At 47.1% G+C, this 25,079-nt stretch overlaps 2 protein-coding genes across 6 annotated transcripts in view; one reads left to right on the top strand and one right to left on the bottom strand.

Annotated features, from left to right (window-relative positions):
• DDR1 (discoidin domain receptor tyrosine kinase 1) overlaps window positions 1–3,657 on the top strand; it is a 77,630-nt gene extending 73,973 nt beyond the window's left edge. For all 5 annotated transcript variants that reach the window (XM_088481479.1, XM_088481480.1, XM_088481481.1 and 2 more), the window contains one exon: window positions 687–3,657. In XM_088481479.1, coding sequence (XP_088337605.1) covers window positions 687–845 — 159 coding nt within the window. In that variant the 3' untranslated portion in view covers window positions 846–3,657. The remainder of the gene's footprint in view (window positions 1–686) is intronic.
• A 6,998-nt stretch (window positions 3,658–10,655) lies between these two features.
• Window positions 10,656–24,987, bottom strand: GNL1 (G protein nucleolar 1). Its single transcript, XM_088481476.1, has 12 exons — window positions 23,978–24,987; window positions 23,352–23,517; window positions 19,948–20,084; window positions 17,806–17,957; window positions 16,834–16,905; window positions 16,479–16,686; window positions 14,474–14,569; window positions 13,659–13,856; window positions 13,217–13,395; window positions 12,535–12,685; window positions 12,303–12,443; window positions 10,656–12,088 (listed from the first exon to the last, which is right to left on the bottom strand). The coding sequence occupies exons 1-12, from the start codon at window positions 24,048–24,050 to the stop codon at window positions 11,829–11,831; spliced, it is 1,833 nt and encodes a 610-aa protein (XP_088337602.1). The 5' UTR covers window positions 24,051–24,987; the 3' UTR covers window positions 10,656–11,828.
• Between the last annotated feature and the right edge of the window lie 92 nt (window positions 24,988–25,079).

Below are 25,079 nucleotides of genomic sequence, written 5' to 3'. Positions count from 1 at the left end.
ACAGGCAGCTATAGATGTCACCATCTGTGCTGTTATTATACATTCCTGACAGGGCCCTGCAGCTTGTTGTTGAAAATAAACCAGAAACCCCCAGAGGGAGACTGTGGAGCTATGATATTGGGGGCTGTACTGTAATTATTCCTCTGGGAATACCCAATTACTCTTTTTGTCCATGTCCCGAATATATAAATGATTCACACATTCAGTCTGGCGAGTGTGGAATTTGAGGGATGCTCTCAATCAGTTGTCAGGGGTGCCGAGAGGGGGAGGGGAGCCGGTACTGATTGCCCAGGCTTGCTGGAGGACCTGGGTCTGCCTCTCGTTCCTCTTAATCCTGTAGGAAGCAGATAGATCCCCTTCCGTAGATGTACGATGACGTCATCTGCCAGTGTCCAACAGGGGGGGGGGGGGTCTTACAAACCACATGTATGACAGTACAAACCTCTTTCATGATGACAGAAATGTATCAAACTTCTATAGAGGACAAGTGTAGAAGTTGTCCATAGCAACCAATCAGCTGCTGGCTATCATTTTATCCCGTACATTCTACTTGTCCTCTTTAGAAGGTTTGATATACAGTATCTCCCCTATAGTCATTTATTATGAATTGTTATAAGTGACGCACGGTATATTGATTTGATCATGGAATAATCCATTATGGTTGTGTCCTCTCTTTTCTACTACAGATCTATCTGTCCCGCCCTCCGCCCTGCCCTCCGTCTCTGTACGAGATCATGTTACGTTGCTGGGCCCGAGACTGCAGGGAGCGGCCCTCCTTCCAGGACATTCACGCTCTGCTCACCTCGCACGCCCTCTGCTGTTCCAGTGTGGAAGTGAAGGAGTGAAGCACTGTCTTGAACACCAAAGCTACATTTCCTGCATCCTCAATGAAACACCTTAACCCTCTCACATCTCTCTCTGTTCCTATAGACTGTAACGCTTCTATATGGGCTACAGGGTTTAGAAAACATTTAATTTCATCCTGAGCATTAACCCGTATTAATGGTTTCATTTCAACGTGTCTCCTCCAGTCATAAACACTGAATCCTCCGATTATAGGATATATATGCTACTTACGGATACTTACAATGTGAGTGGTACACACCGCTATTCTCCGCCACACTGCATCTGCCATTGCTACAGCCTGGATACCACATTGATACTTTGTATAGGCACAAGCACCAGGACAGGCTATGCCCCCTTTCCTTTGCCTATATCGTCATAAACTGGGTACAGCAGAACCTAAGTTGTTGGTGGTGTAAGCTGAACCGATATTCACACCAATGCAGCCGATCAATTCACTATTGATAGCACCAAAGCACAAGTTGCTAGGCTGCATTTGCATGAATATTGGTTCAGGCCCCATACTGGCTGTCACGAGTGCGTGTGAGTGACAGCTGCACTTTAATGTCTCCCTACATACCTCATACAGTCAGAATTCATCCACAGTCTTCTCTTGTTACAGAAAACACTTGACTTATCCATGTGCTATAGCAAAGGTTTGGTTGAGTCCCGGCTTCTCATCTGCCATATCATAATGTGATAACATTCCACCTCTAACATCCCCATTCTACAATACAGCTAATTAGTTTTGTTAATCCATAAAACGCCACTAAGGCGAAGACCATACGGTTACCCTCACTATAATGGCAGATAGGCCGTACGGCAGCGCCTCACACATTTTCTGATTTACCACTGCTGTCTCCCAGCTCCCCCTCCTGTACAATGCCCGTCTTACTGCCAGTATACACTGGTCGCTCTGGTCTGCCGTATACTTTTCTGGCTTAAATGCACTAAAATCAGGGAAGGGATGAAGGATATTGTGCCAGACATACATAAGATTTCTGACTCAAGGACTTGTTATTTCAGGAATGTTAAATATGAATGGCATCCTTCATACGGCATCTCCTCTGTAATCCCACACACTGAAATCCCTATTGTACAATGGTGTGAGCAGGGAGCCACCAGTTCCGAGATGCCTTACAGTCCTATCAATGTGTGCATCTGCTGGTGTACAAGTCCAGTGGGCGGACAGCCTTCCATAATACTCCTTTCGTTTAACAGATGCCTTATTTGTACACTCGGGTAAATTTACTAAAGATCGATTTAAAATCGATCTAAACTGATGGGCTTTCCGAATCCAAAATCAGCATATTTATCATCCGTAGGGTTTCAACCCTACGGATGATAATTATGCAGAATTTGCGTTTGGAAAGCCCATCGATGTTGATCTATTTAGATTGATTTTACATCAGTCTAACCTGTAGTCAATTTGCCACCCATTGTCACATATACCTGCAAATAGATTTAGGTTTTACATTTGGTTTGAATACAACAGACACTCCATCGTTTAAGACAGGATTTCTGAAACTCAGTCCTCAAAGCACCCTGACAGTCCATTTTGTAAGGCTATCCATGCTTTAGTATAGACCGTTAAATCAAAGTGACTCAGGTGGATAGACTTTAAACCTGCACTGTTAGGGCGTCTTGAGGGCAGAGTTTTGGAAACCCAGGTTTGAAGATTGCAACTCACTGTCGCCTTATGGCTGTAGAGGTTTCAATAGTGCAGACCTGGCCAACCTGTGATCCTCCAGCTGTTGCAAACTACAAGTCCCAGCATATTATGCCACAGGTTTGCTATTAGGGAATGCTAAAACTGTGGCAGGGCATGCTGGAACTTGTAGTTTCACAACAGCTGAAGAGCCACAGGTTGTAAAAATTGTTTTCATCCATCCAAACGCTGAAAAACTCCAATCACCATCTATAGTAATATATCCAGTATATATAGCTCTAAGCCTCTGTAAATTACAGCAGGCACTCCTATGGTGGGAAGCTACCATGGAATTGAACACACTCCGTTAGGAATCCTCAATCTAGCAAAGTTCACATCAATTTCCATGTTGACAAAAGAAACCAGAGGGCAAATGTTTATTTCTCTCCATCTTTTCAGTCGACATTGATAAAGGAATTCTCCATAAGCAGTTACAAAGTTCTTATATGATCTTATGATATGTTAAGGAAATTAGTTGAACTCTGTTGCGCAGTTTAGTAATTGAAACTATTCGTATTCCTAATTGTAAAGACAATGAATGAAAAATCTGTTCTCCAATAATATTTTTTGCTATAATCCTAAAAATTTGTGGGGTCCGCAAAATCTATCTTTTTAGTTTATTGGGTAAAATGTGCATAGGATCCAGGGGACATCTGATATGATCCCATGGAACCGTCTGATGAAAAGATGCCATATTAATGACTATATGTGTGGAATCACCGGATATTACATTTTAGTGTCTTTCGAAAGACTCTACTTTCTCCGTGGCAGCCCAGTCGTGGGAGTGTTAGGTCCTTGGGGAGAGTCACAGCGTTCCCAAAAAAAATGGACAGCTGTGGACGGGTGAAAGTCCTTTATTTGAGCTGTAAAGTTGGATATTGGTTTGAATCTTAATGGACTGTCACAAAGGAGCCCAATTGTGAAAGGGCTTGGACGTTCGTATCCCAATTTTACTGCTACCGCCTGATGTGTATATATAGTACTGCTAATTTAAAGCTTTTAAAATGAGATTTGTGTTACAACTTTTTTTTATATGATGTTAATATATAGAGATTTGCAGAATATATCACTAATTTGCAGAAATAAAGATTGCCTTTTTTTCTAGACTTTTTTTTTCGGTACAATTTCTAGTTCTTGCTTTTCTCTGTATAACAAGGCTGATGATTTATGTACTATCAGCTGGGGGGGGGGGTCAGTATACAATCAGCCAATAAGAAGCAGCTACACTGGGCTGTTGACAAAAATTAACATCACCGAGTATTGTTGCAGCGGCCTCCGGGGCCTGCAAGAGAGATTCATCTCCTAAGAGGCGGCTCTGGTAATGCTCCCACGCCTGATAATGTAGTTGTGTAGACATGATATTACTGTACTCAGCATATGCTTGCCTGTCCTCATTCCCGCTTCTCCAGGCATAAACAGATGCGTTACAGCGATATACAAAGCTACAGACAGATGTACATGTTTGGCAGGGAAGTGTATATCTCACAGGACCAAGAATTTTTTAAAAATGAATGCACACCCCACCATCAATGTCCCCTATTGTATGCGGCTATACCATCTGTTCTCATGAATGCTCTGGATTTAGTTTTTTTCCAGTTTCTCTCAATTAACATTTACTGCACTAAATTCTAAGTTTGTAGGTTTTGGAAATACATTAAACCAGCACAAACTTTGGGTAGATGCCGACAATAACTAAACTCAAAGTGGCTGATGTGGACCTGAACGCAAGCCGGGTGCAGTGTCTCCTGCATTGCGCGCGCAGAAATAAATATGCATATTCATCCACATGCAGAGTTGCCGCTTGGTTTAATAGACATCATTACGCACTTGCGCTAGTCCTGTCCTTGGTGTAAGGGATGCAGCTGATAACAGGCGTATTTACACACACGCAAGATTCTGCACAGCCTGTAATTCAGACTACACGCCCTCGCTAAATTCAACCTATGTGCAATTGCTTATTACCGTCCAATTACCATTTCAGCTACAAGTAGATGCAGCAAAGTTGTGCATGACTCTGCAATGCCTGTTTCTTCTTCCTCCACTAGGGGGCATAAGGACAACGCTGGGTACAGCCTGGAGAGGAGAGTCTGAGCACCAAACTGTTAAATACAAATACCCACAAGGCCCAGGCTCCTCTCCTCTATACCCCGCCCCCAGGCAGAGGACCTTCAGTTTTGAGTTTGGTGCTAGGCAGGAGCTGGGCACCAGGTTTTGGGAGGCTACTTTAGGTGGTCCACTAACATTTTTTTTCACTTTATTTAATTTATTTATACTTTGTTTATTTACTGAGTGTGCAGTGGAAGGCGTCCTATAGGATGCCCCACTGCTTCTCCATCACCCTAGCGCCAGTGGCCGCAGCACCGGCAACTGGGCCAGTGACTTCGGCCGCGGTCTCCTCTACATCAGAGCCGCAAACCGCAGCCGGTGCTCCACGGGGGACAAGGTAAGCAGCGGCTCTCACCACTGGAGCAGGAGACCTCCGGTGGTGCTGGTAGGTGGGGGCTCCCTGTCCACTGCGCTCTCCAGTAGACCACCAGGGATATATACTATGGTTCAGGGGCTGCTTATTACAAGCAGCGGTGGCCATATTCCCAGGGGGTTTTGCCAGAAGGGGGAGGCGGGTGTTTCCCTGTTCACCCCTCCCCCACCCCTGGAGCGCGTTTCTCCCTTGCGGTCAGTAAGCTCCAGGTGTCTCCGCACTTCTCTCCTCCCCCTTCGAGACGCTGGGCTGCCATTTTACTGCTATGCCTGCCTCAGCGCTGGAGTGAGAAGTTTGGGCTCCAGTCTCCTTTATAGCCTGCTCCCTGCAGCTGTGCTTTGTTCTGCTCCTTCCTGCTTATTAGCTGGATTGTTGAGCTATTTAGCCCACTATTATGCATGAAGTGGTCTGTGTGCATGTAAGTAAGTGTACCCTTTATTGTGTGCCTGTACTGCTGTTACTGGGGGAGCATCCCTTGCAGGGGTGAGTACAGTATATAAATAAGTACACATAATGCTGTTATATACTACTTAAGGACCCCTTTTTTGATTCATACTCTTAAGATGTGTGGTGGTACTTCTGTGACTTCTAAAATGTCCAGAAATAAATCTTCCAAAGAGACAGGAGCATCTGCACTGCGCACATGCAAGAAATGTCATCTTATTTTATCTAATGATTCAAAGCACGGTGGCCTGTGTGTTAGTTGCTTTGTAGCTCTGCAACAGGTGGTTGCGCGCATGGATTCTACTCCAGAACCAGCCTGGGCGTCACATCTGCTCAGGTAATGTCGCAATTTGTAGACTGTATGTCACCGCCTGTCCCTGTTGCGATGCCACATCTGCCCATGGCTGAGCCACCCTGAATGCAAACTTTTGCACAGTCAGTACAGGGGTTGGCTCAGGTATCCAGATCCTTTCAACAGATGCTTAATTAGGATAGAGCTCCTAAGCATAGGCTGGCCCTACGCGAAAGCCCCACTCCAGTCTCTGGTGGAGTTTTGGAGTCAGAAGTCTCTTCTGATAGCGAGACTAGTGCTTCCGATGTGGAGACATCTTCTGTACCTGTGGAAGCAATGTCTCCGGTAGACATAGAGGGCTCTTATTAGAGCTTTTAAAACTATCCTTCTGGTGGAGGACTCTGAGCAACCTCCAAGAAACCAGTCTTTAAAAGACGACAGGGGCAGAATTTCCGTAGTCAACACAGCTAAAAGACATCCTAGTGGAGGAGTGGGCTAACCCTAGCAGACGCTTTCAAGTTTCCAAGCGTACTGCTACCTTTTACGCTCTCCCTGCAGCGGATAGGGCTAAGTGAGAGTCTCCTCCCCAGAGTGGATGCTCACATCACTCGGTTCATTAGATCATCCCTCCTACCTATTCCTAACACGGCATCTCTTAAAGATCCCACAGATAGGAATCTGGAATATTTCCTAAAGACAATTTATGTTAACGCAGGTGCTTTGGCTCATCCAGCCCTTGCATCAGCTTGGGTGGCTAAAGCTGTTGGCAGCTGGGCAGACAATTTGGAGGAAGGTCGTACGTCGGGTGCTCACTGAAGTGATTTAGTTTCTATGGTTGCACACGTGAGTAGAGGCAGCTTCTTATCTCTCCGAAGCAGCCATAAATTTTGGGGTTTTAATTTTCTAAAATTTCTGCTTCAGTGGTTGCGTCAAGAAGAGCACACTGGCTGCGCACCTGGAAGGCGGACACAGAATCTAAGAAGGCCCTGGAAGCCCTCCCCTTTTCTGGTGACATTTTGTTTGGTCCAGAATTGGACAAGATAGTGACTAAACTTGCAGCTTCTAGATTTGATTTCTTGCCATCGGTTACCACCCCGAGATCCAGAGGTTCTACATCTCGTTCCTTTCATCCTCGAGGCAGGCCAGCGGTCAGCCCTTTCCCAGAAACCAGGTTTCAGCTTCTAAAAGCTGAAAACCCAGAGGTAAGGAACCATGGTCGACTAGACATCCAGCTGCCAAACCGGCAGACAAACCTGCCGCATGATGGGGCAGGCTTCCTTCCAGGAGACCTCAGAGTGGGAGGCCGGCTTCTTCGTTTTTCAGATGGGGATGCAGACCACGAGGCGTCGTGTCTCAAGGCTACGCTCTCCCCTTTTGTCGACGTCCACCGTCCCAGTTCGTTGCCTACACAGCCAGAAAAAGCAGATGCTCGCGAGGCGTCAGTTCGCTCTCTCTTAGCCTCAGGGGTCATCATTCCGGTTCCCCCAATCTATTTCTGGTTCAGAAGCTGGACGGCACCTTTCAACCCATCCTTAACTTGAAACATCTAAACAAGTTTCTATGGAATCCCTTCAGTCCATCATTCTAGCATTGATGGACTTTATGGCATCGTTGGATATACAAGATGCATATCCCTATACAACCAATTACCACAAATTTCTCAGGTTTGCTATCCAAACCAGTCACTACCAGTTTCAAGAGTTGCCCTTTGGTCTGTCCACAGTCCCTCGTGTGTTCACGAAAGTCATGGCAGTGATGGCTGCACATTTGCACCGATGGGGCGTCTGAATTTTACCATACCTGGAGGACTTGCTCCTACTGGCGCAATCTCCGACAGTTCTCAAAGAACACATCCATCTGACAGTCTCACGTTTGGATAAGCAATTGGAAGAAGTCCACGCTATCACCATCCCAGGAGATGCTCCACCTAGGAGCACTTTTAGATTCCAGAACTCAGCGAGTATTCCTCCCTCCGGAAAAGATTTTGACTTTACAGACAAATATACAGAATTTTCTCAGTCAGCATCGAGTGTTCATACACTTGTGCATGCAGGTTCTGGGGTCGTTGGTCTCAACGTTTGACATGGTGGAGTACGGTCAGTTCCACTCCCGGCCTTTCCAGGGTCTTATTCTGAAACAATGGATCAAGTCTAGCCCGAACCTTTAGGCTCAGACTCTACTTCTTCCTTAGGAGGTATCTCTCTCTCTGCTGTGATGGCTCCAGCGATCACATCTGGGCAAGGGACGCTCATTTTGGATCCAGGACAGGGTCCTTCTCACCACCGATGCCAGTCTTCGAGGGTGGGGAGCAGTCACTTGTCACCTAACATTTCAAGGACATTGGACGTGTCAAGAGAGTCTGCTGTCCATCAACATTCTGGAACTTCGTGCTGTGTACAGTGCCCTGTGTCAGGCACACCTCCTTCGGGGATGTCAGGTGAACAATGCCACAGCGGTGGCCTACATAAACCACCAGGGCAGCATTCGAAATCCGGGAGCCATAAAGGAAGTCAGCCAAATTCTTCATTGGGCAAAGCGTCTGCTTCCTGCACTGTCAGCCGTATTCATCCTGGGCAACCAAAATTGGGAAGCGGCCTTTAAGTTGGCAGGACGTTCATGCAGGCGAGTGGGCGCTGCATCCGGAAGTCTTCCAGCTATTGGTCCATCGCTGGGACTAACCGGACATCGGCATGATGGAATCTCCCTAAACCATCAACTTCCTCTATTACTCTAGCTCTAGGGATCCGAAAGCTCTCCTAGTGGATGCGCTAACGGTTCCTTGGACCTTCGCCCTGATTTATGTTTTCCCCCACTATCAATGATTCCTCGGGTCCTTTGCAAATTCAAGCAGGAAGGAGGCACTCTGATCCTAGTGGGACGGCTTTTGAGACATCCATCCTAAGAGCAAAGGGATTCTTTAGAAGAGTGGTTCGGACCGATAGCCTTCTTCAGCGCGTTTATCACAGAATTTGGCATACTTACTTTGGTGATCAAGACCTCTGGTCCAACACAGGTCTTTTCCGGATCCTTTATTTTCTACAGACGGGTCTGGACTTCAACCTACGGCTCTCGTCCTTGAAGGTCCAGGTATCTGCTTTGTCAGTCCTATTCCAAAGGCAGATTGCTCTACTGCCGGAAGTGCGTACCTTTTTTCAAAGGAGTTCTCCACATTCAGCCAACATTCGTGTCTCCTGCGGCTCCTTGAGACCTTTCTTTGGTTCTCAGAGCTTTGCAGGCTGCGCCCTTTGAGCCATTACAGGTCAGTGGATTTGCGCTGGCTCACGTGGAAAACTATTTTTCTACTGGCCATCGCATCTGCCCGGCAGGTGTCTGATTTGAGCGCTCTTTCTTGTCGCTCCCCATTTTTGATTTTCCATCCCGACAGGGCTGTGCTGCGGAGGCACCTTGGCTACCTTCCTAAAGTGGTATCCAGTTTCCACATTAATCAGGAGATTGTTGTTCCGGCATTCCAGCCTACAGTTTCTTCTCCACCGGAAGCTTGACTGGATGTGGTAAGGGCTCTCCGGATTTATGTCAGACGGACCAAGGACATACGCAAGTTAGACTCTCTCTCTTTGTGTTGTATGATGATTTTAAGCGGGACTGGCCAGCCTCTAAGCAAACCTTGGCCAGGTGGCTCCGCCTCTCCATTCGCCATGCTTACTCCCTGGCGAACCGTCCTGCCCCTGCGGTCAGTTGGGTCTTGTTGGGCAACGCGCTGTGGGGCTTCTGCTGAACAGCTCTGTAGGGCTGCCACATGGTCGTCTGCTCATACTTTCATCAGGTTTTATGCGTTTGACACTTTTGCGTCCTCGGACGCCACCTTCGGGCATTCTGTGCTCACTGCAGCTCAGGAGCCTCCTCGCCCATAGGGGGACTGCTTTGTGACGTCCCAGCGTTGTCCCTGTGCACCCTAGTGGAGGAAGAAGAAAATTAGCCTTATGTCTTACCTGTTAAGTCTTTTTCTTCAACTCCATAGGGGGCACAGGGCACCAGTCTACTGGGGGAGTTTACTTGACCAGTCCGGCTGTACTCGCCATGGTATGGATGGCTCTCTATGTATGCCGGCCTTCTCTTCTCCTCTGCCTCGGGCTTGCCAACTAAAAACTGAAGGTTCTCTGTCTGGGGGCTGGGTATAGAGGAGAGGAGCCTGGGCTTTATGGGTATTTGTATTTAACCGTTTGGTGCCCAGACTCTCCTTCTCCAGGCTATATCCAGCGTTGTCCCTGTCCCCCCTATGGAGTCGAAGAAAAATACTTAACAGTGTGTATGCCAGCTCAAGAGTACGCCCAGTGATACAGAGGTGCATGCAGTCGCCGCAGCCACATATGCAAATGCTGGTTTCAGCCCTCCCCTTGTGTACTAGCGTGCACCAGAATGTGCAAGCCCGGAGATTCCCACTATCAGTGCCCACTGCACGCTGCAACACATCGACCCTTGCATCAGCCCAATGGCAGGTGCAGTGCATCAGTCTAAACATGGCCTCTGCGGCTTTGTGGAACGCAGCAGACACCACCCCTTTTCATCACTGTAGGGGGCGTGCCCAGAGATGCTAGGCTGCTCCCAAGCTCTCCCTGCAGTGTGAATAGATGCCATAAGCACAGCATCTATATACTCGCCGGCGATTGTTTCACACCCCCCCCCGTGTGGGACACTGTAGCCTGTGGGTGGGGACTACTGTTTCAGCGGGGCACCACCATAAAGACAGAGCGCATTTCAGCGACTTCAAATCGGGCAGGGCGATATATGCAATTGTGCGTACACTCAGGGTAACAAATGCGCAGTAGCAAATAATTGCTTAACTAAGCAAACATTGGCTCCACAATACGGACTTGTATTCAACTCTACATCAGCCTGAAAGACGACAAATGAAATCTCTCAGGAATCAGTAAATATAATTGTATTTATTTATTTTTGTACAGCAAAATAGACATCTGAAGCCATGAAACTGAAGAGAAAATGGATAAACATGCCTTGCAAGCTTGGCTGATGAGTAGGGGGCATCTGCGATTCATTGTGCAGGTTTTTATTCCGTAGGACATGAAAGCCCGCACCCCTCCCCCCCTCCGATGTCTAAAGTAGGACATATCTCTGGTCTTTCTCATCTCAAAGCTAATTTTGTGGAGTTCTGACGGTTATGTCCTCTCAGCTGTACAACCGGAATCTGAGCAATACGTTCAAATGGAATTGTGTCAGGAAAATAGGTATTCAATATAATTATAGCACACTGGTCCCCGAACGCTTCCTTGGGACAAAATGGAAGAAAAAAGCACATATTTGTGTAGTATAATGAAAGCAGCTGCTGTAACGTACAGCCACCTATTATATGTATTATTCCAAACACTCGTTCATAGCTATCCTAGAAGGCACACACCTCACTCTGCAGATGTAACATGGCTTTATAATAACTGGAATGAAAGTGTACATGTCACTTACACCAATCAGAGGCCACGATATTCAAGAGAATGCAGCCCAACAATGTAGTAGGAACATAACTTAGCTATATCTCCGTACGGTGCCTTATGCCTCAGCGATGTCTCTAACTGAAAACTACCTCATGCCCCAGAGATACTCACAAAATGGCTGCCGCCACTGTGTAACGGACACGGTGTACCAGGAAGAAACTGCCACTCTTACAAATCCTCACAGCGACCTTATCATTCCAAACCCACACACTTAAGCAGATGATGAGCTGCCATTTTAAACCATGCCCTGGTCCTATTAAAGAATATCATCATGAGATGGAAGCAGACAGGAGTGAAGAGATGTGTGAGGAACGGAACGGATTCCCGTCCTCATACTCTCCGGCTCTCTCCCAGTTAAGTGTCCTTACAAATGAAATAGCGCAACATATCCTCGCCCATCTCTGCACTGAAAAATTTTTTTGGAGGGAAAACAGCAAATTACTGAGAAAATGTCACTGGCCCCTCTGCGGAAAGCATATGTCTGCCTGAAAACACCTCTGCCTGGTTACAGCACGGTAAGTATGGGGAGGCTTTTAAAAAGAGGCAAAAGACCTTATCCTTTCTAAAGCACATCCACTTTAAATTCACATCCCACATCTAGCACTCGTCTTCCCCTAGAAGGGCATAGGGGTTGATGTCAGCGACTTTATTTTTGACGGCCTTCTTGGCCTGGGACGTGGAGGAGTCTTCGTCGTCATCTTCCTCTTCATCTGCGTCCCTGTCACACTCTTCTTCCTCCTCACCGGAACTTGAAATCTCCTCCTCCTCTCCACCCGAGGAGGAGCGACCGTCCGATCGACCTTGTGCCTGAACGTGGGCGACCATCTCCAGGGTGTCTGGGTGTTGCTCCCAGACGTCTGCCAGGGGAGAGATTATACGTTATAGAGGCATGGTGTGAGCAGTTGTATTGTAGCTGTAGTTTATTCACAGTTGAGGCAGCCATCTGCTGACTCCTTTCCTAGTGCATTTATAGGCTGAATATTGGTTCGCCGGACAAAATGGCTGCCTTCACTGTGTGGTAGCAACAGGTATACATTTACAGAAGGGGGTAGGGGGAAGGTCAGAGGTTACCTTTCTGAAGAGAGTAACATGGGGGTCTCATACACAAGCAAAGACGTCCATCCACGGCAAGACGCAAGAGACTGTTGGCGGCCCTGTACGTGTCACTGCGCGCAGATTTTGCAGTCTTATATCCGCGCTTCTCTGCCCAAGCTGCGTACAGAAGAGACAGATGCTTCAAATCACTGTCTATATAACCAAATAGGTCTACATACAGGTCCATATAACAGCAAAGGTACCTTACCCTCACAGATACTCCAAGCTGTCCAGCCCTGCTGTCCTCCATTCGGGTGGTTAAGTTTCAGGAGCTTGGGGACAGGGATTCGACAGGACAGGTAGCCCACCGAAGTGTACGGCTCCTGAATCTGAGCAATGGGGTAGATGCCAGCAAGAAGCTATGAGAGACAGAGAGAGTGTGAGAGAGATAAAGGCTATTCTTGCTGTGTCCCCGTAATCACCTGCAAACTTCAAGGCTCCAACGTCCACCTCATCAGTACAACAGAAATAGATGTATTATAGCAGGGAAGGTCCACAAACAGAAAGGAAGTGTCAGACAGACTACAAAACGTCCAGAAAATATAGGTTAAAACAATGGTAAGATAATAACCATAATGCCAACCTCCCTCCCATGCAAATCCACCACCACCTGGACAGAATTGCATGGGAACAAACATGCAAAACCCTGGCCCAGAAAATAAACATATAATATACAAAAAGTAACATAAGCAAACAAGTCAGCACAGCAGGGCGCCAGGAGGGAAGTTCAACACTCGCCTAGCTGGCAAGATGGACAAGAGTCACTAAGGATACAAAGGGCACAGCCAGAATCTGCAGAAACAGAATGCCAGGTCTGTACAGCAGCCACTTCACACCTGTCTTGCTGGACATACTGTTCCCTGTGTATTACGGTGAGACGGGGTTTTTACCTGGTGCTGCTTATCGATAAGTGAGGGGAAGATGAGGCCAGGGCAGTCACACAGGCGCACTGTGGGCGTCAGGAAATAGGTCTGGAAGTATTTGGTGTGACCTGGGGTCCGGGAGACACTGACGATCTTCTTTCCGACAAGTCCGTTGATCAGTGAAGACTTCCCCACATTAGGGAACCCTGCAAAGGATCAGAGCAAAATAAGGATAGAAGAGCTGAGCACGCGACAGACTAGATTGCAGGGACCAGACACTCAGAATATGTTTATATCAGGAACTCGTTCACATTGTGGTTACGTAAGGAAATAAAGCAAACGGTGGTTAGCAGTAATGCAATCTCCAGGTGGTGTGCTCTCCCGTTGGCTGGGGGTGAGCTGCACTGCGCCTACAAGATAATCACAGCAATATTTGCTAAGTCCTACGACATCACCAGTCGTGTCTCACCAAGACAGCCGATGCTCAGCACCCCATCCTTGTACAGCTCCCTGCTGGGCGCCCCTAGTTCTGCATCAGTGACCTGCTGGGCGAGAACAGCGTCTCCACCGTCAGCTTCACTCTCTTCTCGGTCCCCTTCCTTGCCTGTGGGGCTGTACAGCGCGGCAGAGTCTCTCTCGATCTTCTCTCTCCAGCTGGTCAGGTCAACTGAAGGGGAACAAGAACAGATGAAGAAATAAAAGGAGGATCGTAGTGCCTAATGCTGGCCGTACACTAGCGCAATTTCTGGGCAATTGCCCCATTTTAGACGCGTCGTACCATGAATTGTGTCGAAATTACGTAGTATTTAGGTAGGATACGATCCGATGCGCGCTCCCGCCGCTGTTCTATTGTATCGTATGATCAGATGTGCAGCCCATATTATATATTGTAATCGTATGTAGGACGTGTGAAAAAATAAGCACCAAATCGTGCGGCCGGGACTGCTAGGGAGCTGCCGGGGAGTTCAAGGGAAAACGTACGATGAATCGCATCGTACTAGTGTATTGCCAGCATAAGAGGACAGGCTGGAAGAGGTAGCGGACAAGGAGTCAGACAATGGATCAAATTAAATATAACAGCTAATATCCGAACACGTCCTTAGAAACTGCGAATGCCACAAGAACACTCACAGTAAGACCCCCAAATCTGCTGAAACATCCAGCAATACATAACCAAGCTGAAAAGCCTGATGAAGTAATAGACACAGAAAAGCCCTGAAAAGAACAGTATAGAGAAAAATGCAGAAAAGATAGCAGCGGTGCTATTACTATGTCATCTATTACCATTCCCAGCTGTGATGATCTCACAAGCTCGGAGGAGCTGATTGGGGCCCAGGGCGGAGCTCCAAACCCGGCGCTTCTTCCTGCGTCTCTTAAACACTGAGGGGAAACAAATGGATTTAGATATCAATTAGAGACGAGAACAGCAGATGGCGGGATTATAGAGGCAAGGAGATAGAGACACAGGCGGAGGTAGCAGCAGAAGGATACAGAGATTAGCAGATATCGATGGAGAACAGAATAGCAGATGTGGAGGGGAGGAGAAATGGACAGAGATTAGGGCAGTACATATGGAGATGAGGAGAGATGGACAGAGAATAGGACAGTACATATGGAGAGGAGATGGACAGAGATTAGGGCAGTAAATATGGAGATGAGGAGAGATGGACAGAGATTAGGGCAGTACATATGGAGATGAGGAGCAATGGACAGAGATTAGGGCAGTACATATGGAGATGAGGAGCAATGGACAGAGATTAGGGCAGTATATAGGGATGAGGAGCAATGGACAGAGATTAGGGCAGTACATATGGAGATGAGGAGAGATGGACAGAGATTAGGGCAGTACATATGGAGATGAGGAGAGATGGACAGAGAATAGGACAGTACATATGGAGAGGAGATGGACAGAGATCAGGGCAGTACATATGGAGATGAGGAGAGATGGACAGAGATCAGGGCAGTACATATGGAACTGAGGAGAGATGGACAGAGAATAGGACGGTACATATGGAGAGGAGATGGACAGAGATAAGGGCAGTATATATGGAGGAGATGGATAGAGATAAGGGCAGTATATATGGAGAGGAGGTGGACAGAGATAAGGGCAGTATATATGGAGAGGAGGTGGACAGGAGATAAGGGCAGTATATATGGAGAGGAGATGGACAGAGATAAGGGCAGTATATATGGAGAGGAGATGGACAGAGATTAGGGCAGTACATATGGAGATGAGGGGAGATGGACAGAGATAAGGGCAGTATATATGGAGAGGAGATGGACAGAGATAAGGGCAGTATATATGGAGATGAGGGGAGGTGGACAGAGATAAGGGCAGTATATATGGAGATGAGGGGAGATGGATAGAGATAAGGGCAGTATATATGGAGAGGAGGTGGACAGAGATAAGGGCAGTATATATGGAGAGGAGATGGACAGAGATAAGGGCAGTATATATGGAGAGGAGATGGACAGAGATTAGGGCAGTACATATGGAGATAAGGAGAGAAGGACAGAGATTAGGGCAGTACATATGGAGATGAGGAGAGATGGACAGAGATTAGGGCAGTACATATGGAGATGAGGAAAGATGGACAGAGATTAGGGCAGTACATATGGAGATGAGGAAAGATGGACAGAGATTAGGGCAGTACATATGGAGATGAGGAGAGATGGACAGAGATTAGGGCAGTACATATGGAGATGAGGAGAGATGGACAGAGATTAGGGCAGTACATATGGAGATGAGGAAAGATGGACAGAGATTAGGGCAGTACATATGGAGATGAGGAAAGATGGACAGAGATTAGGGCAGTACATATGGAGATGAGGAGAGATGGACAGAGATTAGGGCAGTACATATGGAGATGAGGAGAGATGGACAGAGATTAGGGCAGTACATATGGAGATGAGGAGAGATGGACAGAGATTAGGGCAGTACATATGGAGATGAGGAGAGATGGACAGAGATAAGGGCAGTACATATGGAGATGAGGAGAGATGGACAGAGATAAGGGCAGTATATATGGAGAGGAGGTGGACAGAGATAAGGGCAGTATATATGAAGAGGAGGTGGACAGAGATAAGGGCAGTATATATGGGGATGAGGAGCAATGGACAGAGATTAGGGCAGTACATATGGAGATGAGGAGAGATGGACAGAGATTAGGGCAGTATATATGGAGATGAGGAGAGATGGACAGAGATTAGGCCAGTATATATGGAGAAAAGAGATATGTATGGTGGTGAGTAATCGATGAGACCGGCCATCCACATATCCCAGAAGTACCTGCAGAAGGGTCCTGCTCCTCACTGGGGTCTCTGGGGTAGGAGGTGAAACAGACCACATGGACCTGTGGGAACTTGGTCTGAAAATAATGTTTCCAAGCTACCACCAGCGATGGGGGAGCCAAGTCAGTCTTATTGAGGACAAGGATCAGTGACCGCCCCAATTCTTGAGTGACATAGTCATAAAGAGCAGGCGAGAAATGCAGCACCTATCATAGATAGCAATTCTTACTACAATGTTCCTTATTTACACAAAATATTAAAATGTTTCTGAAGAAGAATTTAAAATCTACGAGAAAAAAATAAAATTATCCAAAGCCGGGCACTGCCCCTTGTACACAAACAGGAACACTGACCGGGTGCCGGATGTCTGTTATTAGCAGAACAATGTCGGACATCTCCAGCACTCTCCACAGCTGGCGCCAGGTCTAAAAAAGGAGAGAAAAGCAACCCAAGGAAATAATGAATGCGCAGAAGAGCATTTTCCAAAAACTAAAACAGACAACCGTTTAGCGGTTACTAGATATATTTGACCCAAATGTACATTAACAACTGAGGGTTGTGCCTTTGTTATTCTAGAGTCCACAAAAAACAAACTATACAATGGTCAGTCATACATGAGGATTCCTGTACTTATTGTCATAACCTTTTTGGATATAGTTTATTACGATGCCTCCAAGGGATTAAACATTAAGAAATAATGGCAAATACCACCTTATTCTGCGGGCTATGGGCCGGATTCAGATTTGGGAATAGAGTAAGAAGGAGCAAGTAACTTTCCACCTTGGTAAAACCATGTCACACTGGAGGTGGGGCAGATGTAAAATGTGCAGAGTGATTTAGATTTGGGAGAGGGTGTGTCCAAAATGACATCTAAATTGCAGTGTAAAAATAAAGCTATCCAGCATTTGTGGGCTACATGCAAAAGCAGCCAGTATTTACCCCACATACAAAAACAATGTATGTATTTGCACCCCTTGCATTGCAACATGGTTTGTCCAGGTACACAGTTACTTGCTATTTTTTACTCTATTCCCAAATCTGAATCAGGCACTATACACCTAAATACCTACTAGGAAGTTGGTTCTTACCAAAAATGTAAAAAGAAAAAAACGTAAACAAAATACAACAACAACAACACACAACAACTAAAATAGAAAGAGAAATTTTTTTTTTTTTTAAAAAGTAAAAACTACAGCGTAACCCGCCAACCACAGGAGAAAACACCAAAGTGGACACACCGTCTTTGTCAACAGTGTTCCACCTTTTTCAGGTAATAGCCTAGAGAGAAGAAAGAATTTCTGTATTTCCACTGGGACTTCTCTCACCTCCAGGTTGTGGTCAAAGTAGCTGAGCTCCCGAGGGCTGTGATTCTCATAAATCTTCTGCAGATATTCCTTGAAGGCCTTCTCCTCCTGTAGCAGCACAGCCTCCTTGCTCATCGCGTAGTTCCAGGCTGGTCTCTTCGGGAAATCCAACACTGAGAGAAATACATTATATTGCTGTGCTGCAAGTGTATTGGACTGTGAGTCTAACTACTGACTGTACAATTAGTGCTGAATGTAATACATATTCATTGACTAAAGGGGTAACACGATGCCCCACTTTTCCTTTTGTTATTTCTTCACTGGTTACAGGTATGTTTTGAATGGGATGGGTACTGTATGCAGGCGCTCGGGATCCCGGCGGTCAAAAACCCGACACTGGCATCCTGACAGGTTTAAGATACTGACACCTGTCGGTAGGTATCCTAACCCTTCTCCTCTCTCTACCCCTAACCCTCCCCGGTGCATAAACCTTACCTCTCGCCTAGTACCTAAACCCCGCACCCTAGCCCTCCCCCCTAGTGCCTAACCCTAACCACACTGGTTACCTTCGGGATGCCGGCGATCGAGATTCCGTCGCCGGTATTCTAAGCGCTGGCATACCACTTGCCGGGATTATAACCGCATCCCATTCTGAATGACTGCTTGTAACTGAAATTAGGAAAATTCTGCACAATTCTCAAACTTAGGCCGGTATTCAATTAGTTTTGCATCCTCGATAAAGTTCCGCCTGCCAGACTTTTCGCCTACATTGCGTCTTTTGGACGCGGAAACTTATCGTGCGCGTCCCTGCTATTCGCCGTAATCAATTCCAAAAGACGCGAAAACGGCAACCCGCGAAGTCAGAACAGGCGGAAAGGGGTGTCCGAATCGGGGAATCAGCCCCCCCAAAAAAGATGCACTAGCATTGGGGATCAATGTAGATGTGCCCGAATAGGCCTAATAAAGCTATTTAGGGTACTTAAGTTGGGTCAATAGCCACTAATTAGCGTCTATGCACAAGTGGTGAAGAATGGCATAAAACAGTATTTTTTTCAGAAAATATTAGTCCTGTCAAATTTAGTATACCTGAAAATGGGTGCTAGCATATTTTAATGTCTCTAAAGTGAAGTTTTAATAAAAGTGAAATTCCTCCATCATAAAAGCAACTGCAACCCCAAAAACACTTGGCACCTTCTTAGAGCACCCCCAGAACCTTATTTCGCTAGTTTTGAAGTTGTCCTCCCACTTTGTGCTTTTTCGCCCCCAAAATTAAAGTACTTTTTTGGGGTGTTAAGGTTTTTTTCTGGAATTTTCTGACGCAGTTGTCCTTTGGGGGCTGTCCCAAGGGGTCTGAGTGGTTTCCCCACCTTTGCACCCCAAAATAAAAAATGTGCACTTATTTTCTCCAGCTATTCAGAAGTGAATCTTTTTCACCCATTACATTGCATTGACTTTCCACGTACGCGAAAAGCGGGTGGAATAGAATACAGAGATAAGTTTCCGCGACGCGAAGACACAATCGGCGATACTTTTTATTTTCGCGTCTAATTGAATACGGCCCTTAATATTAATTAAAACCACCCTAAAACATTGATGTAACTCTTATAAAACAGCTGGGCTAAGTTTAATTGAAAACCACATTAGGGTCCTCTCCCAAAACAGGATGCCAGTAATATACCGACACCCGGGATGCCGACTGCCGGGACCCCGACGCTGGAATCCCGGATCAGCGTGGGAAGACCGGTAACGGAATCCCGACATGGCTGGAGATGCCTATGCCGGAATACCGAACGTAGGGGGGGTTAGGCACCACCGGGAGGTGGTTAGGGTTAGGCACTAAGCGGGGAGGGTTAGGTTTAGGCACTAAGGGAGAGGGTTAGTATCAGGTGCAGAAAAGGAGGGTTAGGGGGTAAATAGGGCAGGGGAACAGTACTTACCGTTCCCCTGTCGGGATTGAGGCCGCTGTCAGTATACTGACAGCCGGCACCCCAAGTGTCGGGATATCTTACCCAACCCTCCCAAAACACTAGGGGAAAATATACAGACGCACTTTAGTGATTGGTAAAGCCCTGCCCTCTGCAAATCTCCCGATGTGGCATCACTGGGCAGACATGCTGTCATACGAGACCGGGTAAAGGACTGAATATCCCGAGATAACATTACCTGATCCCGGCCTGTAAATGTTTTCTATATCCACTTCTAGTTCAGTTTCCACAACGGTTTCCAAAATTTTCTCTATAGCAAGTTTCTTCCTGTGTTCTATTTCTTCTTTACTCTCTCTTTCAAGTTGAAGTCTATACCTGCAATACAAAGGAAGACCACCAGATGTCCCTGCTGTTTTGATCCAAGGTGCAATTATCTTGAGATACTTTCAGCAAAGTTACGGCGCACATCCACTAGGCGATATTAATAAGCGATTGCATGTTTACGACATCGTAAGCGTGCAATCGCTCATTAATCGTGCACTATAATGTTGGAAACAACCAGCGATGCGCGCTTCTGCTGGTCGTTTCAGACATCAATCATCACCCAAACATGCCGGTCAATCTGCCGATAACGACAGGATAACGATGAGGGAGGGTGCCTACACTGAACGATTCATCGTTCAGTGTAGGCACTGCAGGGCATGGGGTAAGATTACGATGTTGTAATAGTACTGTCTTTCCCTAGTCGCCTAGTGGATGTGCGGTTTTAATCTCAATGAAAATTGGAGCGCTTGCAATTACACAGCAAAGAATCAGAACCAGAACGATCAGATCCAAAAACTGCCATTACAGCTTCTATAAATATAGCCACTATCCCTTCTGCATTTCCTATGGCAGTCTGAATGGCATGCGAAAGGTGTTTAACCATTGCTTTACATATTTATTTCTTAAGCAGGTGGCACGATGCCCCACCCTAATAATGTCCCACCCCACTGCCACAAACTATGAGCATAGCCGATTAAAAACCTCCCGTGCAGCCAGCAGTCACAGAAGACCCTCATGATGAATCTGTGACTGTGCAACAAAATAGTGCCATCTACGGTGGAGCAAAACATGACACCTTCTAAAGGAAGGCGCTGGGCACAGTGGAACATTTCATGCTGGAGACAGGCTAGGCACACTTCTGCATCCTGGACTGCACTCACATGCAAAAACAAGCATTCATTTAGTTGGGTGGGGGGGGGGGAACTAAAGGTCTTTTCAGTGGCGAACTCCCGGAGACAATGGAGTCATTTGCCGCCTGGCGTCAGCCCTGAAGGGGGCACCTGGCTCCATTGTCCCCGGGAGCTGCATGGAGAAGAAGCGCCGCTGATCGGCGCTCCACCTCCATTGGCGTAACTACGGAGGGTGCAAGGGGTGCGGACACACCCCCTGCACCCTCCATTTGCCGGGCGCCCGCTGAGTGTGTTACCAGCGGGCACCCGGCTCCTATTCAAACCCCTGGCGGCAGCTGGAGGACGGAGCTCCCTCCGTCTTCTGGGTCCCGCAGTGTACTATGGGAGTGACGTCATAACGTCACTCCCATAGTGCCGAGGAGCGGACGCCGGGGACGGAGCTCAGGAGTGAGTTCCGGGTCCCGCAGTGCACTATGGAAGTGACGTAATGACGTCACTCCCATAGTGCCGAGGAGCAGACACCAGGGATGGACGGCAGCAGCACTGGAGCGGGGATAAAGGTAAGTGTTTGTTTGTTTTTTGTGTGTGTGCGCGCGCGCAGTGGGGGCCATCACTACTGGGGGCAACTACAGGGGCCTCACTACTGGGGGCAACTACAGGGGCCTCACTACCGGGGGCTCACTACTGGGGGAAACTACCGGGGCCTCACTACTGGGGGCTCACTACTGGAGGTACTGCATAGGGGGACCATTACTGGGGAGCACTACATAGGCGGGCACTGCATAGGGGGACCACTACTGGGGGCATTATATAAAAGGAACTGCATAAGGGGGGCGGCGGCAGCTGGGGCTGGCATAGGTGCTGGGGGGTGGTACATTTTAGTTTGGGGGAGGGGGGGGGGCACCAACATTTATCTTGCCTCAGGGCACCTGGGATGAAGTTACGCCACTGGGTCTTTTTCTCACCACACAATTACCTAATTGATATGCAGTTTCAATGGCATGACATATGCATCTTTATACAGTGAAGTGCAGTTAAGCTCAGGCCTATAAATATAATTAAGACACTGAAGTGTACACCAGTGACGCATGCCAAAAAGGGAATGGGACTGACATACCGGCGGTGACAGGCCGACAGGTGAAGACCCCGAGGCCCGGTGGTAAGTATGCTAACCCTCCCCTCTCCCCCCCCCACTTACCCTCCCTTAGGGGTGCCTAAACCTAACCCCCCCCCCCCTCCACGCATCCTAACCCTACTGAAGGGGGGAGTGCCTAACCCTAACCCTCCCCCCCTAGTGCCTAACCCTAACCTTCCCCGGGGAAGTGCCTAACCCTAAGGGTATACTTACCCGGCAAAGAGGACGATCGGTCCGGCATTGGGATTAACGTAGTTGTTGGTATTTCAGCACCTATGTTAAATCTCTTGCAGGGATGCGCCCGCCGGTCTCATAACTAAATCCCGCCATAAAGAGGTCTCTCACTCGCATGAGAAACTTATGACATAAAACGAGACTAGACCGAGCCGTACTACTTTACAAGAAAAAAAAGTTACAATGAATGAAGGAGGGTCACCTGAAGTGATGGCCGGCTAGACTTTGATGCAACTCTTTTAGGGCTAGATTACTATTGGGCAGATTGTCAGAGTTACCCATTATTGGCGGCTTTGACCGATCGTTTCAAAACGTCAGCAGAAATAAATTCTAAACCAGCCTGGTTTAGAATTTATTTCTATTGCCGCTTTAAAACAATCGGTCAAAGCCGCCAATAATTGGTGGCCTTGACAATCCGCTCAATAGTAAATACTTTATTACCAGTTATTTATATAGCGCACACATATTCCGAAGAGCTTTACAGAGAATATTTTGTCCATTCACATCAGTCCCTGCCCGAGTGGGAGCTCACAATCTATGTTCCCTATCATATGCACGCCCACACACATACACTCTAGGGTTATTTTTTTTTGTTGGGAGCCAATAAACCTGCCAGTATATTTTTGGAGTGTGGGAGGAAACCAGAGTACCTGGAGGAAACCCACGCAAGCACAGGGAGAATATACAAACTCCACACATCTAGGGCTATAGTGGGAATTGAACCCACGACCGCAGGGCTGTGAGGCAGTAATGCTGACCATTACACCACCTGTGCGGCCCTATATATGCCTTAGTATTTATTTATTTTTAAAGAATTTTGTCAGCAAAGCCCCCCTAGTCTTTTCACCAACACACATAGCAGAGCAATTTCCCTGCTACAAGTCCAACAACCGCTTAGTAGGAATGTTTCCAGGATGATACAAGGAAAACCAGATTCCATGAAAGCCCTCCACACAGAGTTGCTCTCACTTATCTAAAAGCCAAAGCTAATGTTATGACAACATCAATAACACCTGTGCTGGAAAACGCAGACAGAAGTGCACCACCATCAAAGTATCAAACACAGTATAAACATATACATTTAAATCACACACGGACCTGTTGGGGTCATATCCTCTGTCTCCAATTTTGAATATCTGCGGCTGCTGATTGATATTCCTCAATTGCGGTCGGATGCTCTCACTGTCCGACGTGTCCGTATTCTCCCCACGCTCTCTGCTCTGGCTACGACTGTTTGACTCGGACCTGCCGGCTTCAAGTGGACCTGTCATAAAGTTGGAATCCAGAAGAAATTAAATAAAGTGTCCCCATTGCTTACAAGTAGCCAGTTTCAGACCTGAAATAACATTCATGAGAGGTCAGCCTATCTCGTCACTAGAAACCAGTGGCATGACTTATTCCAAGAGAACTGATAGGACGCTTTCTCAGAAATATTAACTCAGTCCGCAAAGTGCACCAGTAATGCCGAAACTGAACGGATAGCGTGCTTTCAGAGAACGGCTACATGCCAGGAACACAGTACATAGCAATATACAAGCTAGACCTTAAAACTATGCCTACCTATACAGCATAATAAGGGATTTCTGTATACGAGCATTCATATGGCCGAATATTTCCCATATTAATGTACAAATATCACAAACAATCTTTGTGCTTTACTTGTTAGACTACATACAGTTCTAAAACATTTGCATATTATGCGTAAGAATATATTTAATGCTTACCCCTCTTCCTCTCTCTCTTGTCTTGTAGTTGCTTCTTCTTCTGCTTGTTGCTAAAGGGCTTCTTACGAGGCATTTTTTTACTTTCATGAACCAAAGATCTAGGGTGAGTCTTTGACACAAAGATCCAGTCAAGCAGCCACAGCTATTGCTACAATTTTTATTTTTTGAACAATTTCACAAATAATTTTAATGTATCTGGTAAATGATTTACACTTTATCACAACATTAGCTAGGATAATAAAATTACAGAGTAATGCTAAACCTCTACTCGGATTGACACGACCATCTCATCCTTCTAGGTGTAGTTATCACCGCACACAGTGCCCCAAGGGACTGGCCCTGCTGCACTAAAAACAACCTCTGGGCCTTAAATTTCTGCACTCAGCTCTGGCCCCTCAGCTATCCCGCCAGGAGCAGGAGGACCCAGAGGTGTCCCTTCAAAGCCTGGAGGGCAGTCAGCTAACCCACTAGGTCAAAGAGAACCCTCAGCTATCCCTCCAGGACCAGGAGGACCCTCAGCTATCCCACTAGGACAAGGAGAAGCCTCAGCTATCCCACTAGGACCAGGAGGGGAGGGCCCTCAGCTATGCTGCAAGGATCAAGTGGAACCTCATCTATCCTGCCAGGACCAGGAGGACCCTTGGCTATTCCACCAGGAACAGGACCCTCACTCACAGACTTCCTTCTCAACTCCCTCTTCTGGACTGTACAGTGTGCACTTAACCACTACCCCTCTAAGAATAACCCATAGGCACTGACCCCCTTAGATAATCTTCCAAGTCTAGGCCTAATATAATAAGTACTAACCCCTCAGGTGCCCCACCAAGACTAGGCCTCCTTGCCCCAGGTTCTGGGCCCTTAGCAGTTCAGTCCCAGACTCCCACTCTAATAACCCACGCGTGGAACCCTAGTAACAGAAAATGACCCATGTGCGTTCCACGAGTCAGGCCTCGGTGCTGTTGGTCAAATCCGTGGGCAGGTGCGTGTCACGCCTCAATCCGGCAGCCAAAACGGGCCAATGGGAAAAGCCGCTGTCAGAGCTATCGTCACGTGTCTTCCCACAGCCAATAAAATGGTTTGTATCGAGAAAGAGCCCACTCGT

Source organism: Taudactylus pleione, unplaced genomic scaffold (assembly GCF_031769625.1).
Source record: "Taudactylus pleione unplaced genomic scaffold, aTauple2 ptg000274l, whole genome shotgun sequence".
In the NCBI taxonomy this organism is placed as follows: domain Eukaryota; kingdom Metazoa; phylum Chordata; class Amphibia; order Anura; family Myobatrachidae; genus Taudactylus; species Taudactylus pleione.
This window is presented reverse-complemented; position numbering and strand designations above follow the sequence as displayed.

Excerpts from the sequence above, each read along its gene's own strand:
- GNL1 (XM_088481476.1), bottom strand. The coding sequence starts at position 24,050 with ATGCCTCGTAAGAAGCCCTTTAGCAACAAGCAGAAGAAGAAGCAACTA. Across the intron at positions 16,687-16,833 it reads TAACAGACATCCGGCACCCG|GTGCTGCATTTCTCGCCTGC; the intron begins GTCAGTGTTCCT and ends TATCTATGATAG. Across the intron at positions 13,857-14,473 it reads GATCATCACAGCTGGGAATG|TTGACCTGACCAGCTGGAGA; the intron begins GTAATAGATGAC and ends GTTCCCCTTCAG.